This window comes from Camellia sinensis, chromosome 15, assembly GCF_055761805.1.
Source record: "Camellia sinensis isolate YWXY chromosome 15, ASM5576180v1, whole genome shotgun sequence".
NCBI classification, from domain to species: domain Eukaryota; kingdom Viridiplantae; phylum Streptophyta; class Magnoliopsida; order Ericales; family Theaceae; genus Camellia; species Camellia sinensis.
In genome coordinates this window covers 36,876,010-36,891,842 of record NC_138975.1, presented here as the reverse complement: position 1 = coordinate 36,891,842, position 15,833 = coordinate 36,876,010, and the positions used below count along the sequence as shown (strand labels likewise).

At 36.2% G+C, this 15,833-nt stretch overlaps 1 protein-coding gene across 1 annotated transcript; it reads left to right on the top strand.

The window, feature by feature from the left end:
- Nucleotides 1–3,886: 3,886 nt before the first annotated feature.
- Nucleotides 3,887–13,238, top strand: LOC114308485 (protein TOPLESS). The gene is made up of 26 exons (XM_028254076.2): nucleotides 3,887–4,226; nucleotides 4,665–4,803; nucleotides 4,953–5,132; nucleotides 5,227–5,340; nucleotides 5,426–5,584; nucleotides 5,978–6,155; nucleotides 6,243–6,366; nucleotides 6,476–6,582; nucleotides 6,693–6,858; nucleotides 6,986–7,095; nucleotides 7,190–7,259; nucleotides 7,374–7,447; nucleotides 7,551–7,646; nucleotides 7,753–7,848; nucleotides 8,334–8,461; nucleotides 8,588–8,822; nucleotides 8,929–9,090; nucleotides 9,181–9,276; nucleotides 9,460–9,606; nucleotides 10,692–10,802; nucleotides 10,898–11,077; nucleotides 11,176–11,304; nucleotides 11,435–11,530; nucleotides 11,697–11,885; nucleotides 11,986–12,152; nucleotides 12,449–13,238. Exons 2-26 carry the CDS (start codon nucleotides 4,724–4,726, stop codon nucleotides 12,663–12,665), a joined length of 3,411 nt encoding a protein of 1,136 aa, XP_028109877.1. The 5' UTR covers nucleotides 3,887–4,226; nucleotides 4,665–4,723; the 3' UTR covers nucleotides 12,666–13,238.
- The last annotated feature ends 2,595 nt before the right edge of the window (nucleotides 13,239–15,833 follow it).

The window sequence follows — 15,833 nt, the reverse complement described above, 5'->3', positions numbered from 1 at the left end:
AAGGGGACGTCCGGTGGGTCGACTGGTCGATCGACCGGTTAGGCTTATCCAAAGCAGATTTGTACAATTAGTGATGACAAACATAAGCATCACACTTTAGTACTGAAACAGAGCATCATACACAAACTCAACAAAATCTAAACAAAGGCTCAACTGTTTGTATGTTCCTATAAGATATGTCTATGTATATGTTTGTCATATATTGTTTTTATTAGAGAGATGTGGATGCTTGTTCTCAATTGTTAAGCTGCAAGGCGATATTCAGCCATAAATAAACACTTCCCTCGTGAAGACGCTCAACTTATATTGGTATGAAGAAGCATTTTTTGTGTTACAAAAAGAAAATGCGTCCAATGCACACTCTTCAAAAGAAAAATGTGTCCAAGAAAATGTATTGTCTCCTATAGCATGCAGAATTATAATCCTACCTTGCTTGCTCTGGAGTACCATTTGAGGTATATCAGTGATTATGCCTAAGCTAGAATAAAATGTTTCAGTGACCTTTATTCTTCACCTTAGTGGGTTAAGAACCCACTGGATAGGGTTCCACAAGTTAAACCCCCCTATTGGGGTCCCATAGTAATCAAGACCCAAACAACGAGACCTTTTATGATCTCATTTTCACAAGATCGCACCTATCCTAGGAAATAAACCAGTTCACAGATTGAGGGAGCCGGTCGACCGGCGGGTCAACTGGCTGGACATCCGACTGGTTGACTGGTTGGCCCACCCCTAACGTTACAGCACCGTGAAATGGTGAAATCTTGCGCTTTTCCTCAGTTTGATGAAATTTTTGTTCCGTTTTCAGTTTGATATCAATTTGGTGAAATCATTGGAAAGGAAAAAAAAAAGGACTTTTTTCATCAAATTTGAATTTGATGCTTAATCTGATGCACCGTTAGAGATGGCCTAACATAACTCATATTTATATTGCAAATTTAAAGTTAATAATCAGAAAGTAAAGGTTAAAAGTATTCCTTCTCAACTTTTAGAAAGTTAAATTTTTTTAACTTATTTAAATTATTTTCATCTAACAAATTGAAAAAAAAAATTACACCAGACAATCTTGCACAAATTTTATGTATAAAGTGAAGTTTAGAGATGGTATTGCTATAAAGCGAAGCTTGGAGAAGATGTTAAAGCTTATTTAAAATATATAATTATATAGGAAGGATGATGTGACTCAGAATCAAAGCTTTCAGTCTCATAAATAAGACTCTTATTATTTGAATAACGTTTGTTTTAAATCAAAATCAAAATTTACATTTTTAAAATTTAAGATCACATCTATCTAGTGAGCGGGCACATTAATATATATGAAAAATTCTATTATACATATCTTTTAAAATTGGTATATCATATGTATTTTTAATTATATCATTTTCTTTTTTAGTTATACCTAACTTTTTTGTTTAGTTATAACCTACTAGATCTTTAGTTATGTCACATGTGGTGTTTAATTATCATTTTTTTATTTAAATTATGACTCAAAAAATATAAAATTATGTATTTTTTTTTTAATTATAAAGTGTAGATAGTATGTTCCATAGTCTTTCCATATATATATATATATATATACTAGTGCATGTCTGTGTTCGAAGGTACGGTGTAAATAAAATAAGTGAGTAAAAAGGAAAAAAAAAATAAAGAAACAAGAAGGAAAATAAAAGGGAAAAAATAAATAATAAAAATATAGAAAGGAAAGAGGAAGGAAAGTGGGGGTTGGGGAAGAGAGAGAGAGATTGTATGAGTGAAAAAAAGTGGGGGAAAAGAAGATGGATGACTGAGAATTAAAGAAATCTTAACCCTTAATGAATTTGAAAATTAATCTCAACTCTTGAAACAAAATGTATCTTTAAGATATTTTGACACATTTTTAAAAATCCTCATGCTTTATTATATAGATATATACTAGTGTATGTCTATATTTGAAGGTACGGTATAAATAAAATAAGTGAGTAAAAAGGAGAAAAAAAAAAAGGAAGGAAAATAAAAAGGGAGAAAAATAAAAAATAAAAAAATAAAAAGGAAAGAGAAAGGAAGGTGGGCTGGAAGAGAGATTGCCTGAGTGAAAAAAAAGTGAAGAAAAAGAAGGCGGGTGAGTGAGAATTAAAGAAATCTTAACCCTTAATAAATATGAAAATTAATCCTAACCCTTGAAACAAAATATATCTCTAAGACATTTTGACATATTTTTAAAAATTATCTTACTTTATTATATGAATAATGTTATATGTACCAATTAATATATTAATTAGTATATTAATAGATGATATGATATAATTTTAAAAGTTTTAAATATTTATAATTAAGTTAATAATAATAACATAATACTAATTGATATATTAATGTATATATTAATTGATATATATAATACCACTGTTATTATATAGATTCTATATGTGAATATATAAAGTGGTGGAGGCCCATCGTGTACATTATTATTATTATGCAATAAGTTTTCCCCAACACACATTTCTGACCGACTCCCAAGGAAAAGAAAATCCCAATTTGAATAATCAAATCATTCGTGACCCCAAACACTTTAATCTCTCGATATATCGGCAATATTTCGATTACGTTACCTTTGTGTATCGCCGAGAACTGTCCTTTTCACTGCTTCATCCCATCTCATCTCGAAAACACGACAAGTACCCAATGGCAAGTCCCGTAAATTACACCTAGAATTAGACCCAAAGTCCAACGAAGTCCGTCCGAGAAATCTTGTCCTTTTTAAGGGGGATCTGAAAGGAGTGTTAAAATCGGCCGTCTCAAAACTCTCTCACCCTACTCCTCAGCTGTACATTTTCCTCTTCCCACAGCCGTTGGATTTAACCACAAACTCTTCCATCTCGTTATCCAACTGTCAAAATCATAGACATATGGGTTAATTACGGTTTTCATCTAATTTGACATAAATTTCATTTTTTTTCAATTTTTGACAATTTGTTCCTTACATTTAACTTTAGTTTTAATTGATTTTTCAATTTAAATTTTCATTAATTTTATCTATGTATGCAGCTTATAAAATTAACAAATGTTTTTAAATTGTTAATTTTAATGTTTAATTTTGATAGAAGAATCAAATTGAAACCTTAAATCTATGTTTGGTTGGGAGATTTGAAAAGAGAAAGAAAAAAAGTAAGTAAAATGTGAATAAAATATAATTACATTTCATTTACTTTCACATACATTTTCTCTTTCCCTTTCTATTTTTCTTTCTAATCTCTTCTCAAATTCTCAAACCAAACACAAAGTAAAAACTTAACAACTATCCCAAAATTATTAATTTTAACATCTAATTTAGATCGGATGACCAAATTGAAAATATAGAGATCAAATTATTTAAATTAAAACTATAAATACTAATGGTAAGCTTGAGAACTTTCTATAATAAAAAAAGAATTACAAAAAAAGTCCCAAAATCAAATAACTATACATAGAAAACAAAATTTTTATTTTCTCTATTTTTTTGCACATTATTTTTGTAAAAAGTCAAAAAAAAAATTCAAATATATTAATTTTTTTACTTTATGTTTTAGCAAAAAACTTAAAAAATTATTAAAATAACCTATTTCAAAATCAATCCTAAAGTAAAATTTGAGTCAAATTAAGGGGTTGTTTGGGGTGTCCTAAATAAGTGTACTTTTTTATTTTTTATGAAATATGGATTGGGTATGAGTTGTGTTTGAAATGATGTAATAGAGAGGTGATATGAATTAAATAAGATAATATGACTTAAATAGAATAGCGACTTTTTAACTTTTTAAATTTTTTTGAAAATGTCAAACTTGGCCTAAGTATAATTAACCCTAGAAGCATGATAACATTTTCCCTAACTCTCGTTCACAACCAAGCCGAAGAACAGGTGTCGGCTGTAGATTCCGCGCCGATGAAACGAGACAAAACGTAGCCGGCTCAGTCGGAGCACTTATAAAAACCCCATTCATCACTTATCGATAAGCAGACGGACTTATCACGTCTACGACCTCATGGACTTATCTAAAGCTATCTGTCTGCCTCTTCTTACAAAAATCGCCATACCTGCAAGTAATGTCCGTATTTTATTTCCTGCGCACGATAGACTAGAGAGAGAAAACAAACTTTCTAGAGAGAGAAACAGAGTCCAATCTCTCTGCCTCGACCTCGTCGTCTCTCTCTATCTTCAATCTCTCAATCTTGTGTTCTCTCTGTTTCTTCAATCGATCTCTTAATTCATTTTCAAGGTATGAGCTTTGCTTTCATTTCAATCTCCGAATATTTTTACTTTCTCGACTTGCTTTGCTTTGCTTTTTCTCTCTCTAAAACTCTCTCGATTTGTACATCTCTTTACCTGCTTTTTTTTTTTTTGCCCCTTTTACTTGGCCTCTCCGATTGCTATCTGGTTTAAAGCCGCTTTCATGTGTCTGATCCTCCAAAGAACCCTAGATCATGATCTTGTGCCAAAAATTGATCTCTCTCTGTTAAATTAAAGATCGCTTTAATGATCTAGTTCTGGTTTGAGTTTCAAATTTTTATGTAATTTTTACTTATTTCAGTTTTTTTATTTTTTATTTTTTTTAAATTCAAAAAAGCAATACATAATAAACTTTCTGGTAGCTGACCTGGTATTTTTAATTTTAAAATTTTAATTAATTAATTAATTTTTTTTTGGGATTTTGCAGATCTGCTTATATTGAAGGCTGATTTTTGCACATCCGGATTCACAGAAGGAGTAGTAACAATGTCATCTCTCAGTAGAGAGCTTGTGTTCTTGATCTTGCAATTCCTAGATGAGGAAAAGTTCAAAGAGACTGTTCACAAGTGGGTGATTTTATATTTTATATTCTAACTTATGTATATACACTTAATTACTGTTAATTTGTCCATATATGTTGTCTTTTTCTCATAATTATTTTTTACTAATTGTCCTTCTCCTTAAATGGGGCCTCTCTTAAAAATCCTAATACCAGGCTTGAACAAGAATCTGGGTTTTTCTTTAACATGAGATATTTTGAGGATGAGGTTCACAATGGGAATTGGGATGAGGTTGAGAGGTACCTCTCTGGTTTCACTAAAGTGGACGATAATCGCTACTCGATGAAGATATTTTTCGAAATTAGGAAGCAGAAGTATCTCGAGGCGTTGGATAAGTAAGCTTGTAATAATTAATTGAAATGTACATTTCTGTTGTTGTATTTTTGTGGCATTTGTTGCATATAAATGTGAGTTTTGGATTTTATATAGGCATGACCGGTCCAAGGCTGTGGATATCCTTGTAAAGGATCTTAAAGTTTTCGCGTCTTTTAATGAAGAGCTCTTTAAGGAAATAACTCAGCTCCTGACACTTGAGAATTTCAGGTATTAAGTATGGAGTCATCAGATTTTTTTCCCTTCTAACACAGCTATCGAATTGGATTTATTTGGGGGGTTTGTTGTGTTGTAGGGAAAATGAACAGCTGTCCAAGTATGGAGATACAAAATCAGCGAGAGCTATTATGTTGGTTGAGCTCAAGAAGCTCATTGAAGCAAACCCATTGTTCCGTGATAAACTGCAGTTTCCTAACCTCAAAAATTCAAGGTTGCGGACTCTCATTAACCAAAGGTAATCTTGCGAAAAAGGCTATTACATTCGGTAAAATTTAAGACAGTTCAAATGTGTTTTAACGCAGCATTTGAATTGAGTGCATCAATCTTCCTAGCATCAAAATGAGTAATTATGTTGCAGCTTGCATGTATGCAAATTTAATAGTATATCTCAAACTTATGTTGTTAGTGTTTTATTATCTTCAATAAGTAATGTTAGGAATTTTCACTGATATTTTTAAGAATGTATGCCAACAAATTGGCGATTACCAATTAATGGGAAACCCAATTAGTCATTACTCGTATTTAGTTGTGCCTGTTTCATTAGCTTACTTTGGCATCGATACTGAATACTCTCTTGGTTATGTTCTGCGGCTTTGAAAAGATGACTAACAACTTACCAATATTGCAGCTTAAATTGGCAACATCAACTTTGTAAAAATCCAAGGCCAAATCCAGATATCAAAACCCTTTTCGTGGATCATTCATGTGGACAACCAAATGGTGCCCGTGCTCCATCACCGGTAAACAATCCACTGATAGGATCCTTACCAAAGGCTGGAGCGTTCCCTCCTTTGGGTGCACATGGGGTAGGTTTTTAGTGTATTTGGTTACCATATAATCCATTTTTATGTGGCTATATTGACCACTTATCGCGGTTGAATTTATGTGTTAAGCCCTTCCAACCTACACCAGCAGCTGTTCCGGCTCCCCTTGCTGGTTGGATGTCTAATCCACCTACTGTAACTCATCCAGCAATTTCCGGTGGAGCTATTGGTCTTGGTGGTCCATCCATTTCAGGTTCCATTTCTCTATAATTTGCTATAAATTTCTGAATTTGCTCCTTTAAGGGTTTGTATAAGTCCTTGGTTGCTTTTTTAACTCTCAATTGTTTCATTCCTATGTACAGCTGCTTTGAAGCATCCTAGGACTCCACCAACTAATCCTTCGGTAGATTACCCATCTGGGGATTCAGATCATGTATCCAAAAGAAGGGCCATGGGGATATCAGACGAGGTTCCTTGATTCGACTCTAATTAGATTTGCCTTTGGCAATATATTTGGCTTTAACTCGTAAACTTATGCTAGTATGAATATTTTCTTTATGCTTTATTTGTCGAATGCAGGTAAATCTTCCCGTTAATGTATTGCCTGTATCATTTTCTGGGCATGGCCATAGTCAAGCTCTTAATGCCCCAGATGACTTGCCCAAGACTGTTGCAAGGACTTTGAATCAGGGTTCAGCTCCTATGAGCATGGATTTTCATCCTATCCAACAGACTCTACTACTAGGTCTGTTTTTCCGTGGTTGAATTTTCCCCGATTTTTCAGCATGTCACTTTGTGTGGTAATATATATCATGTATTTTTCACAATATAAGCTAGCCGTTGATTTGACCATTGACAATGTGATGCATCAGTTGGTACCAATGTGGGGGACATAGCATTGTGGGAAGTTGGTTCTAGGGAAAGGCTGGTTTTAAGAAACTTCAAAGTATGGGATCTTAGTGTTTGTTCAATGCCTCTTCAGGTCTGAGCCATCTTAAGCCCTAACAAAAAATAAAACAAATTATTTTGTTTGACAGTCAATGTAAGAGCCTTAACCTTTTCTGATTGAATTTCAGGCTGCTCTAGTCAAAGATCCTAGTGTATCTGTTAATCGCATTATTTGGAGCCCTGATGGTTCTTTATTTGGTAAGTGAAACATATGACTTAATCTTAGTGCTTCAATAGGCTTTAGATGTTCATATTCTTAAATAAGTAATGAGAATTGGACTGATTTCAATGTCCATACTTTATATTAAACAGGAGTTGCATATTCGAGGCACATTGTGCAAATATATTCTTATCATGGAGCTGATGATGTACGACAACATTTGGAGGTATAGTCAGTTCCGAGCTTGCTGACATTGATCTCTTTCTTTCTATTTCATGTACCATTGGAATTTCCCATTTCACGATTGACATTGACCTCTTTCTTTCTAGATTGATGCTCATGTTGGTGGAGTAAATGATCTAGCATTCTCTCACCCCAATAAGCAACTTTGTGTGATAACCTGTGGTGATGATAAGACCATCAAGGTTGGTTTCTCATGAAATAAAATAATTTAAGTGTGTTGAATTGGTACAAAACACATCAAAAAATTGTCGCATGCCAAATTCCCTTTTTGATACTTTCTAATCTCAGGTTTGGGAGGCTGCGACTGGTGCAAAACAATTTACTTTTGAAGGTCACGAGGCTCCTGTTTATTCTGTCTGTCCTCACTACAAGGAAAACATTCAGGTAACAACTACAATAAGTCAACTGCTCCTGTATTATTTTGCTCATTATATTTTTCAAAATTACCAGGTTTTGTATGTTTCTCACCATGGACTGTTTTCTCCCCCAAGTACCTTTGCTCCTAATATGTCCTTGTGCTTTTTAGAGTAGTGTGGATCCTGATAAGTACTAGACATTAAGCACTTGACCTCAGATTTCGGAGTAAGGTTATTTATGGTATTTCCACACTTGTTACCTTTTACCTTAATTTCTATGTATTTATAGAGGAGGGGGAGGCGGCTATCTCCGGCAACTCTTGTAAACCTTTCTGATCATAATGAAAACTATAGTAACCGTAGACATAGCCCTAGTTTGTGGTGAACAATGTAAATCTTGTGTTCTTCATGTGCATGTGATTTATCTTTCTTGTACGTTTGTTTGTTTCTGTGTTGTGTTTCACCGATCCTGGTTAGGACTTACTGATTTCTAATAATGCTTTTATATTTCAGTTTATATTTTCAACAGCCCTGGATGGAAAGATAAAAGCTTGGTTATATGACAACATGGGATCTCGAGTCGATTATGACGCTCCTGGTCGATGGTGTACTACAATGGCATATAGTGCTGATGGAACAAGGTTGATTCACTGTTCCTATTTTGTGAACATTACTCTCACTTGTTGGTGCGTGATCAGATGGTAATTTTGTTTGTGTTGGGTTTTTTTCTTTGTTTGTTTGTTTGTTTGGTTGGGTGGGAAATTCAGACTCTTTTCGTGTGGGACAAGCAAAGATGGAGAGTCACATATTGTTGAATGGAATGAAAGTGAAGGTGCTGTGAAGAGGACTTATCAAGGCTTACGGAAACGATCTATGGGTGTTGTACAATTCGATACGACTAAAAATCGGTTTTTGGCAGCTGGTTATGATTTCGCCATTAAATTTTGGGATATGGACAATGTCCAACTTTTGACAAGCATAGATGCTGATGGAAATATTCCGGTAAGTACATTATGCTTTCCTGTCAATTTTGAGAAGAATATTTTTTTTTTTTCTGAATATACCTTGTACGATGGACCAACTTTTGTTTTACGACCCTAAATTTAAGGCAAGCCCGCGTATCCGCTTCAACAAGGACGGATCTCTCTTGGCTGTTTCTGCGAATGACAACGGGATCAAAATTTTGGCAAATTCTGATGGTCTTAGGTGGCTGCGTACATTTGAAAATCCTTCTTATGATGCTGCAAGAGCATCTGAAAATGCGATTAAGGTAGCTGTTTTAGATAATTAAATCTTGATGTCACATATCACTCTTATCTAAAATAGACATGCGTAATTTTGTCTTTTGGGTCTCATGTAGCCTACAATAAATGCAATGTCTGCTGCTGCTGCCGCTGCCGCCACTAGTGCTGGACTTGGGGATAGAGCTGCTTCTGTTGTCGCTATCTCTGCAATGGTTTGTTTTACATGATTAAACACCCCCCCCCCCCCCTTCTCACTGACAAGTCATCATAATTTCACACCATGCATTAAAGTGGAAAGTACCTTTTTTTGGTTTTTTGTGTCATTTTTTGTATAATCTTTGTTTGTTTTATATAGAATAGGCCTTTGGGCATTAACATGTGATTCATTATGTTAGAATGGGGACGCCAGAAATATGGGGGATGTGAAACCTAGAATTACTGAAGAGATGAATGACAAGTCAAAGATTTGGAAGCTCACTGAAATTAGTGATCCTTCCCAGTGCCGGTCCTTGAAGCTACCTGAACACATGAGAGCAACCAAGGTATGCTTTTCACCAGCTGACTTTAAGTGATATAATAATGTATAAATGGGTTGATTTCAGTCATGCTTAAATTGATAATGACATTTCGGTCTTGCCATTTTCAGCAGACAATAACATAGAAAACAAGGAAAATGTAAATACGTTGGTAAAATAAATTTATTTATTATTTTTATGTCAGATGGAAAAAGGAGGTGTCAATGCCATCATCTTTACATCTCTATAGGCTGAATCACATGGTGATGAGTCTCTCATCAATGTCATGGATGTGATCTTATTCAATGGTTTTTTGGCAGTATGAAAAACATAACAACAGATATTGGCGCAGACTTAAAAGTAATAAGATTTTTGAAATTTAAGGAACTTCAAACCCAACCTCAAATATAGATTGTAAGAATTTTAAACTGTAGTTCAATTTTAATCTGACTTCTGTAAACCACAGTCCAGGATATTTCGAGTCAAGGCCTAGAAAATCAATTAGAATTGTAAAAATTTGAAATTTGCTCCTTTGTAAGTGGAATTAATTGGTTGATATTATGGAATTTATGGAAGTTCCTAATTCTTAAGCATCACTCCATATATTAGCAAAATGGCAGAATATATATGATGACATAAATGTGGTTTAGTATCTAGGATTGTGTAAAGAAATAAAGAAAGTGAGCTCGTTTATGCTTTTTAAATGTATGGGGTCTTCTGCTAGAGTAGATTCATAAACGGGAAGTTCAAGACGCTATAGTTCAGTAGAATTTCTTGTACTTATTTTGGTGTGCAAGAAAAACTGGTTATCTCCTACACAACCTGTACACGCAATTTCTTTCTCTATGAAATATAATTATCAAACAGTCTTTGCGTAATGCTCATTGCGATGATATGTGAAGTATTTCAAATATCAGAACTTATAGTTACAATTGTTTTCCCTTTTTATTACAAGTCTGTGTGATCCATGTAGATATAAATTCTATAGGAATTTATCATTGTTTTGAAATTCTATTGAATTGTTATTCTGTTTTTGAGTCGCAAGGCTTTATGATCCCATCTCTCTATCAAGCAATCAGTTTTCTCACTTGCTTCGTTATTGATCAATACAGATATCGAGGTTGATATATACAAATTCAGGCAATGCTATTTTGGCATTAGCGTCAAATGCCATTCATCTGCTTTGGAAATGGCAGCGAAGTGACCGCAATTCAGGTGGCAAGGTATGAAGGATATGCAAAAATGTCATTATCATTAAGAGTAGTCCTTTTTTATTTGGAACTAAGTTCATTTTTACATTGGTTGCTTCATTCTTTAGGCAACGGCCAATGTATCACCTCAATTATGGCAACCATCAAGTGGCATTTTGATGACCAACGATGTCACTGACACTAACCCTGAGGATGCTGTTCCCTGTTTTGCTTTGTCCAAAAATGATTCTTATGTGATGTCTGCATCGGGAGGAAAGATTTCTCTATTCAATATGATGACATTTAAGGTGACAAATGAAATTAAGCTATTGTCTCTGATTGAATCATTTTATGTTAATGATCATCATTCATTTGACTAATCCCTGATTTCTCTGGGCAAGTGCAGACAATGACAACTTTCATGCCTCCGCCACCTGCAGCAACGTTTCTTGCATTCCATCCTCAAGATAACAATATCATTGCTATTGGTATGGATGATTCGACAATCCAAATATACAATGTTCGCGTTGATGAGGTATGAATCATTGTGAATTATATTCTAGGTGGGAAGTTACAATACAGTTTTATAAGCAATTATCAGCACCACCTTGTTTAATCAACAACCCTTCTTGTCTAATTACTAATAAGAATTTTCATTGTTGCAGGTCAAAAGCAAGCTTAAAGGTCACTCTAAAAGAATTACCGGCCTTGCCTTTTCTCATGTGCTTAATGTCCTAGTTTCATCTGGAGCAGATGCTCAGGTTAGCAACTTATTCAATTCAATTCTTACCTAGTTTCAAATCATTACCGTCAACGATGAGTTCCTGGTTGCGAATAAGTGAACAATGGAAATTCAGACGACAACAGTAAAGTGCAGTCTATATGTTTTAAATTGGGTCTCTTTTGCTTGCTTTTCTTTTGCTCCAGCTTTGTGTGTGGAGCTCTGATGGTTGGGAAAAGCAAAAAAACAGATTCCTGCAGATGCCATCTGGGAGGACAACAACAGCACAGTCCGACACTCGCGTACAGTTTCACCAAGACCAGACGCACTTCCTTGTTGTGCACGAGACACAGCTCGCTATCTATGAAGCAACAAAATTAGATTGTGTCAAACAGGTACCTTCCCCCACCCCACCCCCCAAATGCACTCTGTTGGGAAGTAATATTAAGTTGTAAACTTGTAGGTAGTTAATGTGATTTCTCATCTTTTTTTTAGTGGGTCCCACGTGAAGCTGCTGCCCCAATCTCTCATGCGACATTCTCGTGTGATAGCCAGCTGGTATATGCCAGCTTCTTCGATGCAACTGTGTGTGTATTCACTGCTGCTAATCTTCGACTACGATGTCGTATTAACCCTCCTAGTTATCTTTCACCCAGTGTCAGGTATATCCTTGTCTTCATTGCTTTCTTTCTGGTTTCTCATTTCTTGAGATGAATCATTTCACAGAGATGACTTACCTTTCGATGAAGTCTAGTTTGGTTGGCATAAATTTGAATATCCATTTGTTTTTGCACTTCCTCATTCCATCCAACCATGTTTAAGTTTTAATTTTAAAATCTATTTCATATCATGGTTGAAATCTAAAATTCCAGTAACCTTAAGTCTTATAAAGTGATCTTTGAGTTTCAAATTCCCTTATTAATAATCAATTTTATTTTATTTATTTATTTATTTGCAGCAACTCAAATGTCCACCCACTAGTGATTGCGGCGCATCCACAAGAACCAAATCAGTTTGCGTTGGGTCTATCGGATGGCGGAGTCCATGTCTTTGAGCCACTTGAATCAGAAGGCAAATGGGGAGTACCTCCACCAGTTGAGAATGGGTCAGCAAGCAGCGTACCAGCTACACCTTCAGTTGGTGGACCTTCAGGCTCGGATCAACCTCAAAGATGATCGAGTGGCTGCCAAGCACGGGTTCTTTTACATGCTTTCGCTTGCTGGCCCATTTCAGGTATAGGTAAGAGTTTCCATCTGATCATCGACTCTGCAGTGCTCTGTGACAAAAAGCAGTATGATGGAAATTGGACAAATTTAGACACTATAAAAAAGAAAAGCAAATCGGACATAGCAATCCAACCACAACCAGTAGAACCATCAACTGGTTCCTTAAATTTATTAATTTGTCACCGAGGTCGGGTTATTGGGGTTGGCAAATATCCAGTTTCCATACCGTATGTTTTGACATCCGCGTCCTCTCTAGCCCAGTTTGACGTATTTTTTGTTGCTTATTTTCTCTTTCTGCAGTTCGAGTTGACAATATGTAATTTATGTTTATGACCAGGATGCAGACGTGTAGATCTAACATTTTGGAATGATATTGTGCAAGCTAAATCGTTTAGGTGTATTAATAGTGATTTGGCTTCCTTCCCAAAAAGAAATTTCTTTAGGAAATTGTTCTGTTCTTCCCCTCTCTGTTTATATTCTTTCTTTCATTTGTTGAATAGAAGTGTTGTTTTAAGAATGAAATTGCCTTTTGAGGTGGTATTTTATATATATTTGTCTGTCTTTTTAACTCAAAGCTCATGGAAGAGATCAAATTAGTTACTTTATGGGTATGTTTGGATCTTGGAAAAAGAAAAAAAATAAAGGGATTGTGTAAATGCAGTCTTTTATCCAACCCTACCTCAGATCTCAAGCAAATTTTCTTCCCATCCTTATTTGGATGCATTTTTCTTTAGTTAGAGGTTGAAAATAGAATGTTTCATCGAAGTAACATTAGGGCCATAATAATGTGTCATAGCGGTTACTAGCCAACATTCACCTTGTGTTTGGATTATAAATTTGGAGAGAGTTTTGGAAAGGGAAGTGAAAATATAGGCAAAATGAAAATAAAATGGAGTCACGTTCACTCATTTTTTATTTATTTATTTTTTTTTCTTCAAATCTTTACCCAAATTATTAATCAGAAGTAAAAAGATGGACAAAATGAAAATAAAATATAGTAATGTTTACTCATTTTTTTGTTTCTTGCTTTTTTTTTCTTTAAAAAAAAAAAAAAAAAATCTGTACCCAAATTTATATATCAAACACAAAGGGAAATTTAGAGTTGTATGGTATTGGTTAGGTTAATAATTTTTGCAGAGACGCAAAGGGAAAACAGAGCACACACAGCGTGATATTTCTATAGGCCATAGACTAACGGCTGCATATTGTGTTCGGATCTTGGATTTGTAAAATCATTTTCTTTTACTTCCATAAATTCGCAATGCATCACAAATCAATCAATCAATCAAATGAATTTAATCATACGGTGCTAATGGCGGTGCACAGAATGTTGATGAGCAAGTTTCTAAATGAGGTTGATAAACTTGAAACCTCAACCTACTGCCTTAATTGGGGTCCAACAATTTTGCCGGAGACTGGATGTGTGGATGTGGATGTTTGTGTCTCTAAGGACTACAATAGTGAGGCATGGCAAGAGCAAAGTGGATGCCTATCCTGGAAGATGGGCTCAAGTGTCCTAAGACCTGTCTTGTTGGCTCTGGCTGGTTAAAAATATGGAACCCTTTTGGGAACTTTCCATTTACCAAAATAAATAAATAAAATCCTTGCACCTTTCGTTTCTTTTTAATTTTTTTATAATAATTTTATCCCCATCTAATATTTACCAAAAAGCACCAAAACCATAAGAAACCAAAAGCTCCAATTACACTCCTCCATCAACACCTCCACCCACCAGCACAACCCCCTCTCAGATCTCACCTCCCCATTGCCGGCTCCCTCTTTTTCCAATTTTGAAAGCCCTAGGTCTCTCTCTCTCTCTCTCTCTCTCTCTCTCTCAAAGGAGTAAAGCTGGGAGGAGGGATCACGCAATGGAGGAGGGGGGGAGGGGGTTGTAAGGGTTTGGTCACATAAATAGAATTCAAAAGGCTGGATGAGGGGTCGCTAGGGATGGCAATTTGAACCCGGCTCGATGGGGACCCGACCCTGAATTGAGCGAATTTTTCCCGAAAAATACCCCTGTCGGGACGGGGATAGTAGTCAAAAATCAATCCCCAAACAGTTTCGGGCTGGGGACGGGGATAGGTGTCCCAGCCCTGTACCTGGCCCCGCCCCGTCCCCGTCCCCTGGTCCGATTTATCCCGATGTGAAATTACTATTTTACCTTTATATACATATACATATACATATATATATATATATAAACCAAATCCTGAATCTCACTTTCACTTCTCTCTCTCTCTCTCACAGTCACGTCTCTCATCTCTCTCTACCTCACTCACTGACTTCTCTCTCTCTCTCAGATCCACTACCACCGTCATCCAGCTCGCACCACCACCACCGCGTCTCTCATCCAGATCCACCACCATCGCCGTCCAGCTTGCACTACCGCTTCACCTCCGTCGTCGACTCTCCACCTCTGTCCACCTCGTCACTCTCGCACCTCTCCTCCACCTCTGTCTACCTCGCACCGCCGCTCCACCTCCTCCATCGTCCATCGCGCCGATCTTCTCCATCGTTCGTTGCAGTTCCATCGCCTCTGTCGTCCTCTCTCTCTCTCTGTGTGACACACTCATATACACAAATCTGAGATATGTTATTGTTGATGATTTTGTTGATCTCAGATCTGAGATCTGTTGATGATTTTGTTGATTGTTGATGATATTGATGATGAGATCTCAGTCTCAGATTTGTGTTGATGTTGCTTTTGTTGTTGTTGTTGTTGTTTTTTTTTTTTTTTTTTTTTTTGGGCAGGAAATTTTCGGGGTCAGGAAAATCCAATCCTCGTTAGGGGACAGGGACCGAGACGGGGACGGGAACGGTGACAGTGATAGGCTCCCCATCGGGGATCGGGGACGGAAAGTGTGGTCCCCGATCCCGCCCCAGCCCGTTGCCATTCCTAGGGGTCGCATGGTAGAAGGAGCTAGGCTGCAATTTAGGGGATTGGGGGATCAGTCACAGTAGAGAGGCTGTTCGCTGTGGTTTGAGGGCTAGTTGAGAGTCACCAATTTGGAGGGAGGGGGGGGAGGGGGGGGAGGGGAGGGGTTTGTAGTGAGGGGGGACGCTATGGGGTAGGGGGTTGGTGGCAACTAAAGGTGGAGGTAGAGTTAGGGTTTTGAA

What these genes read in the sequence shown, in the direction of transcription:
- LOC114308485 (XM_028254076.2), top strand. Translation starts at nt 4,724, where the DNA reads ATGTCATCTCTCAGTAGAGAGCTTGTGTTCTTGATCTTGCAATTCCTA. An exon ending in TTCAAAGAGACTGTTCACAA is followed by an intron (nt 4,804 to 4,952) that starts GTGGGTGATTTT and finishes TCCTAATACCAG; the next exon opens with GCTTGAACAAGAATCTGGGT. An exon ending in TTTGTTCAATGCCTCTTCAG is followed by an intron (nt 7,096 to 7,189) that starts GTCTGAGCCATC and finishes ATTGAATTTCAG; the next exon opens with GCTGCTCTAGTCAAAGATCC.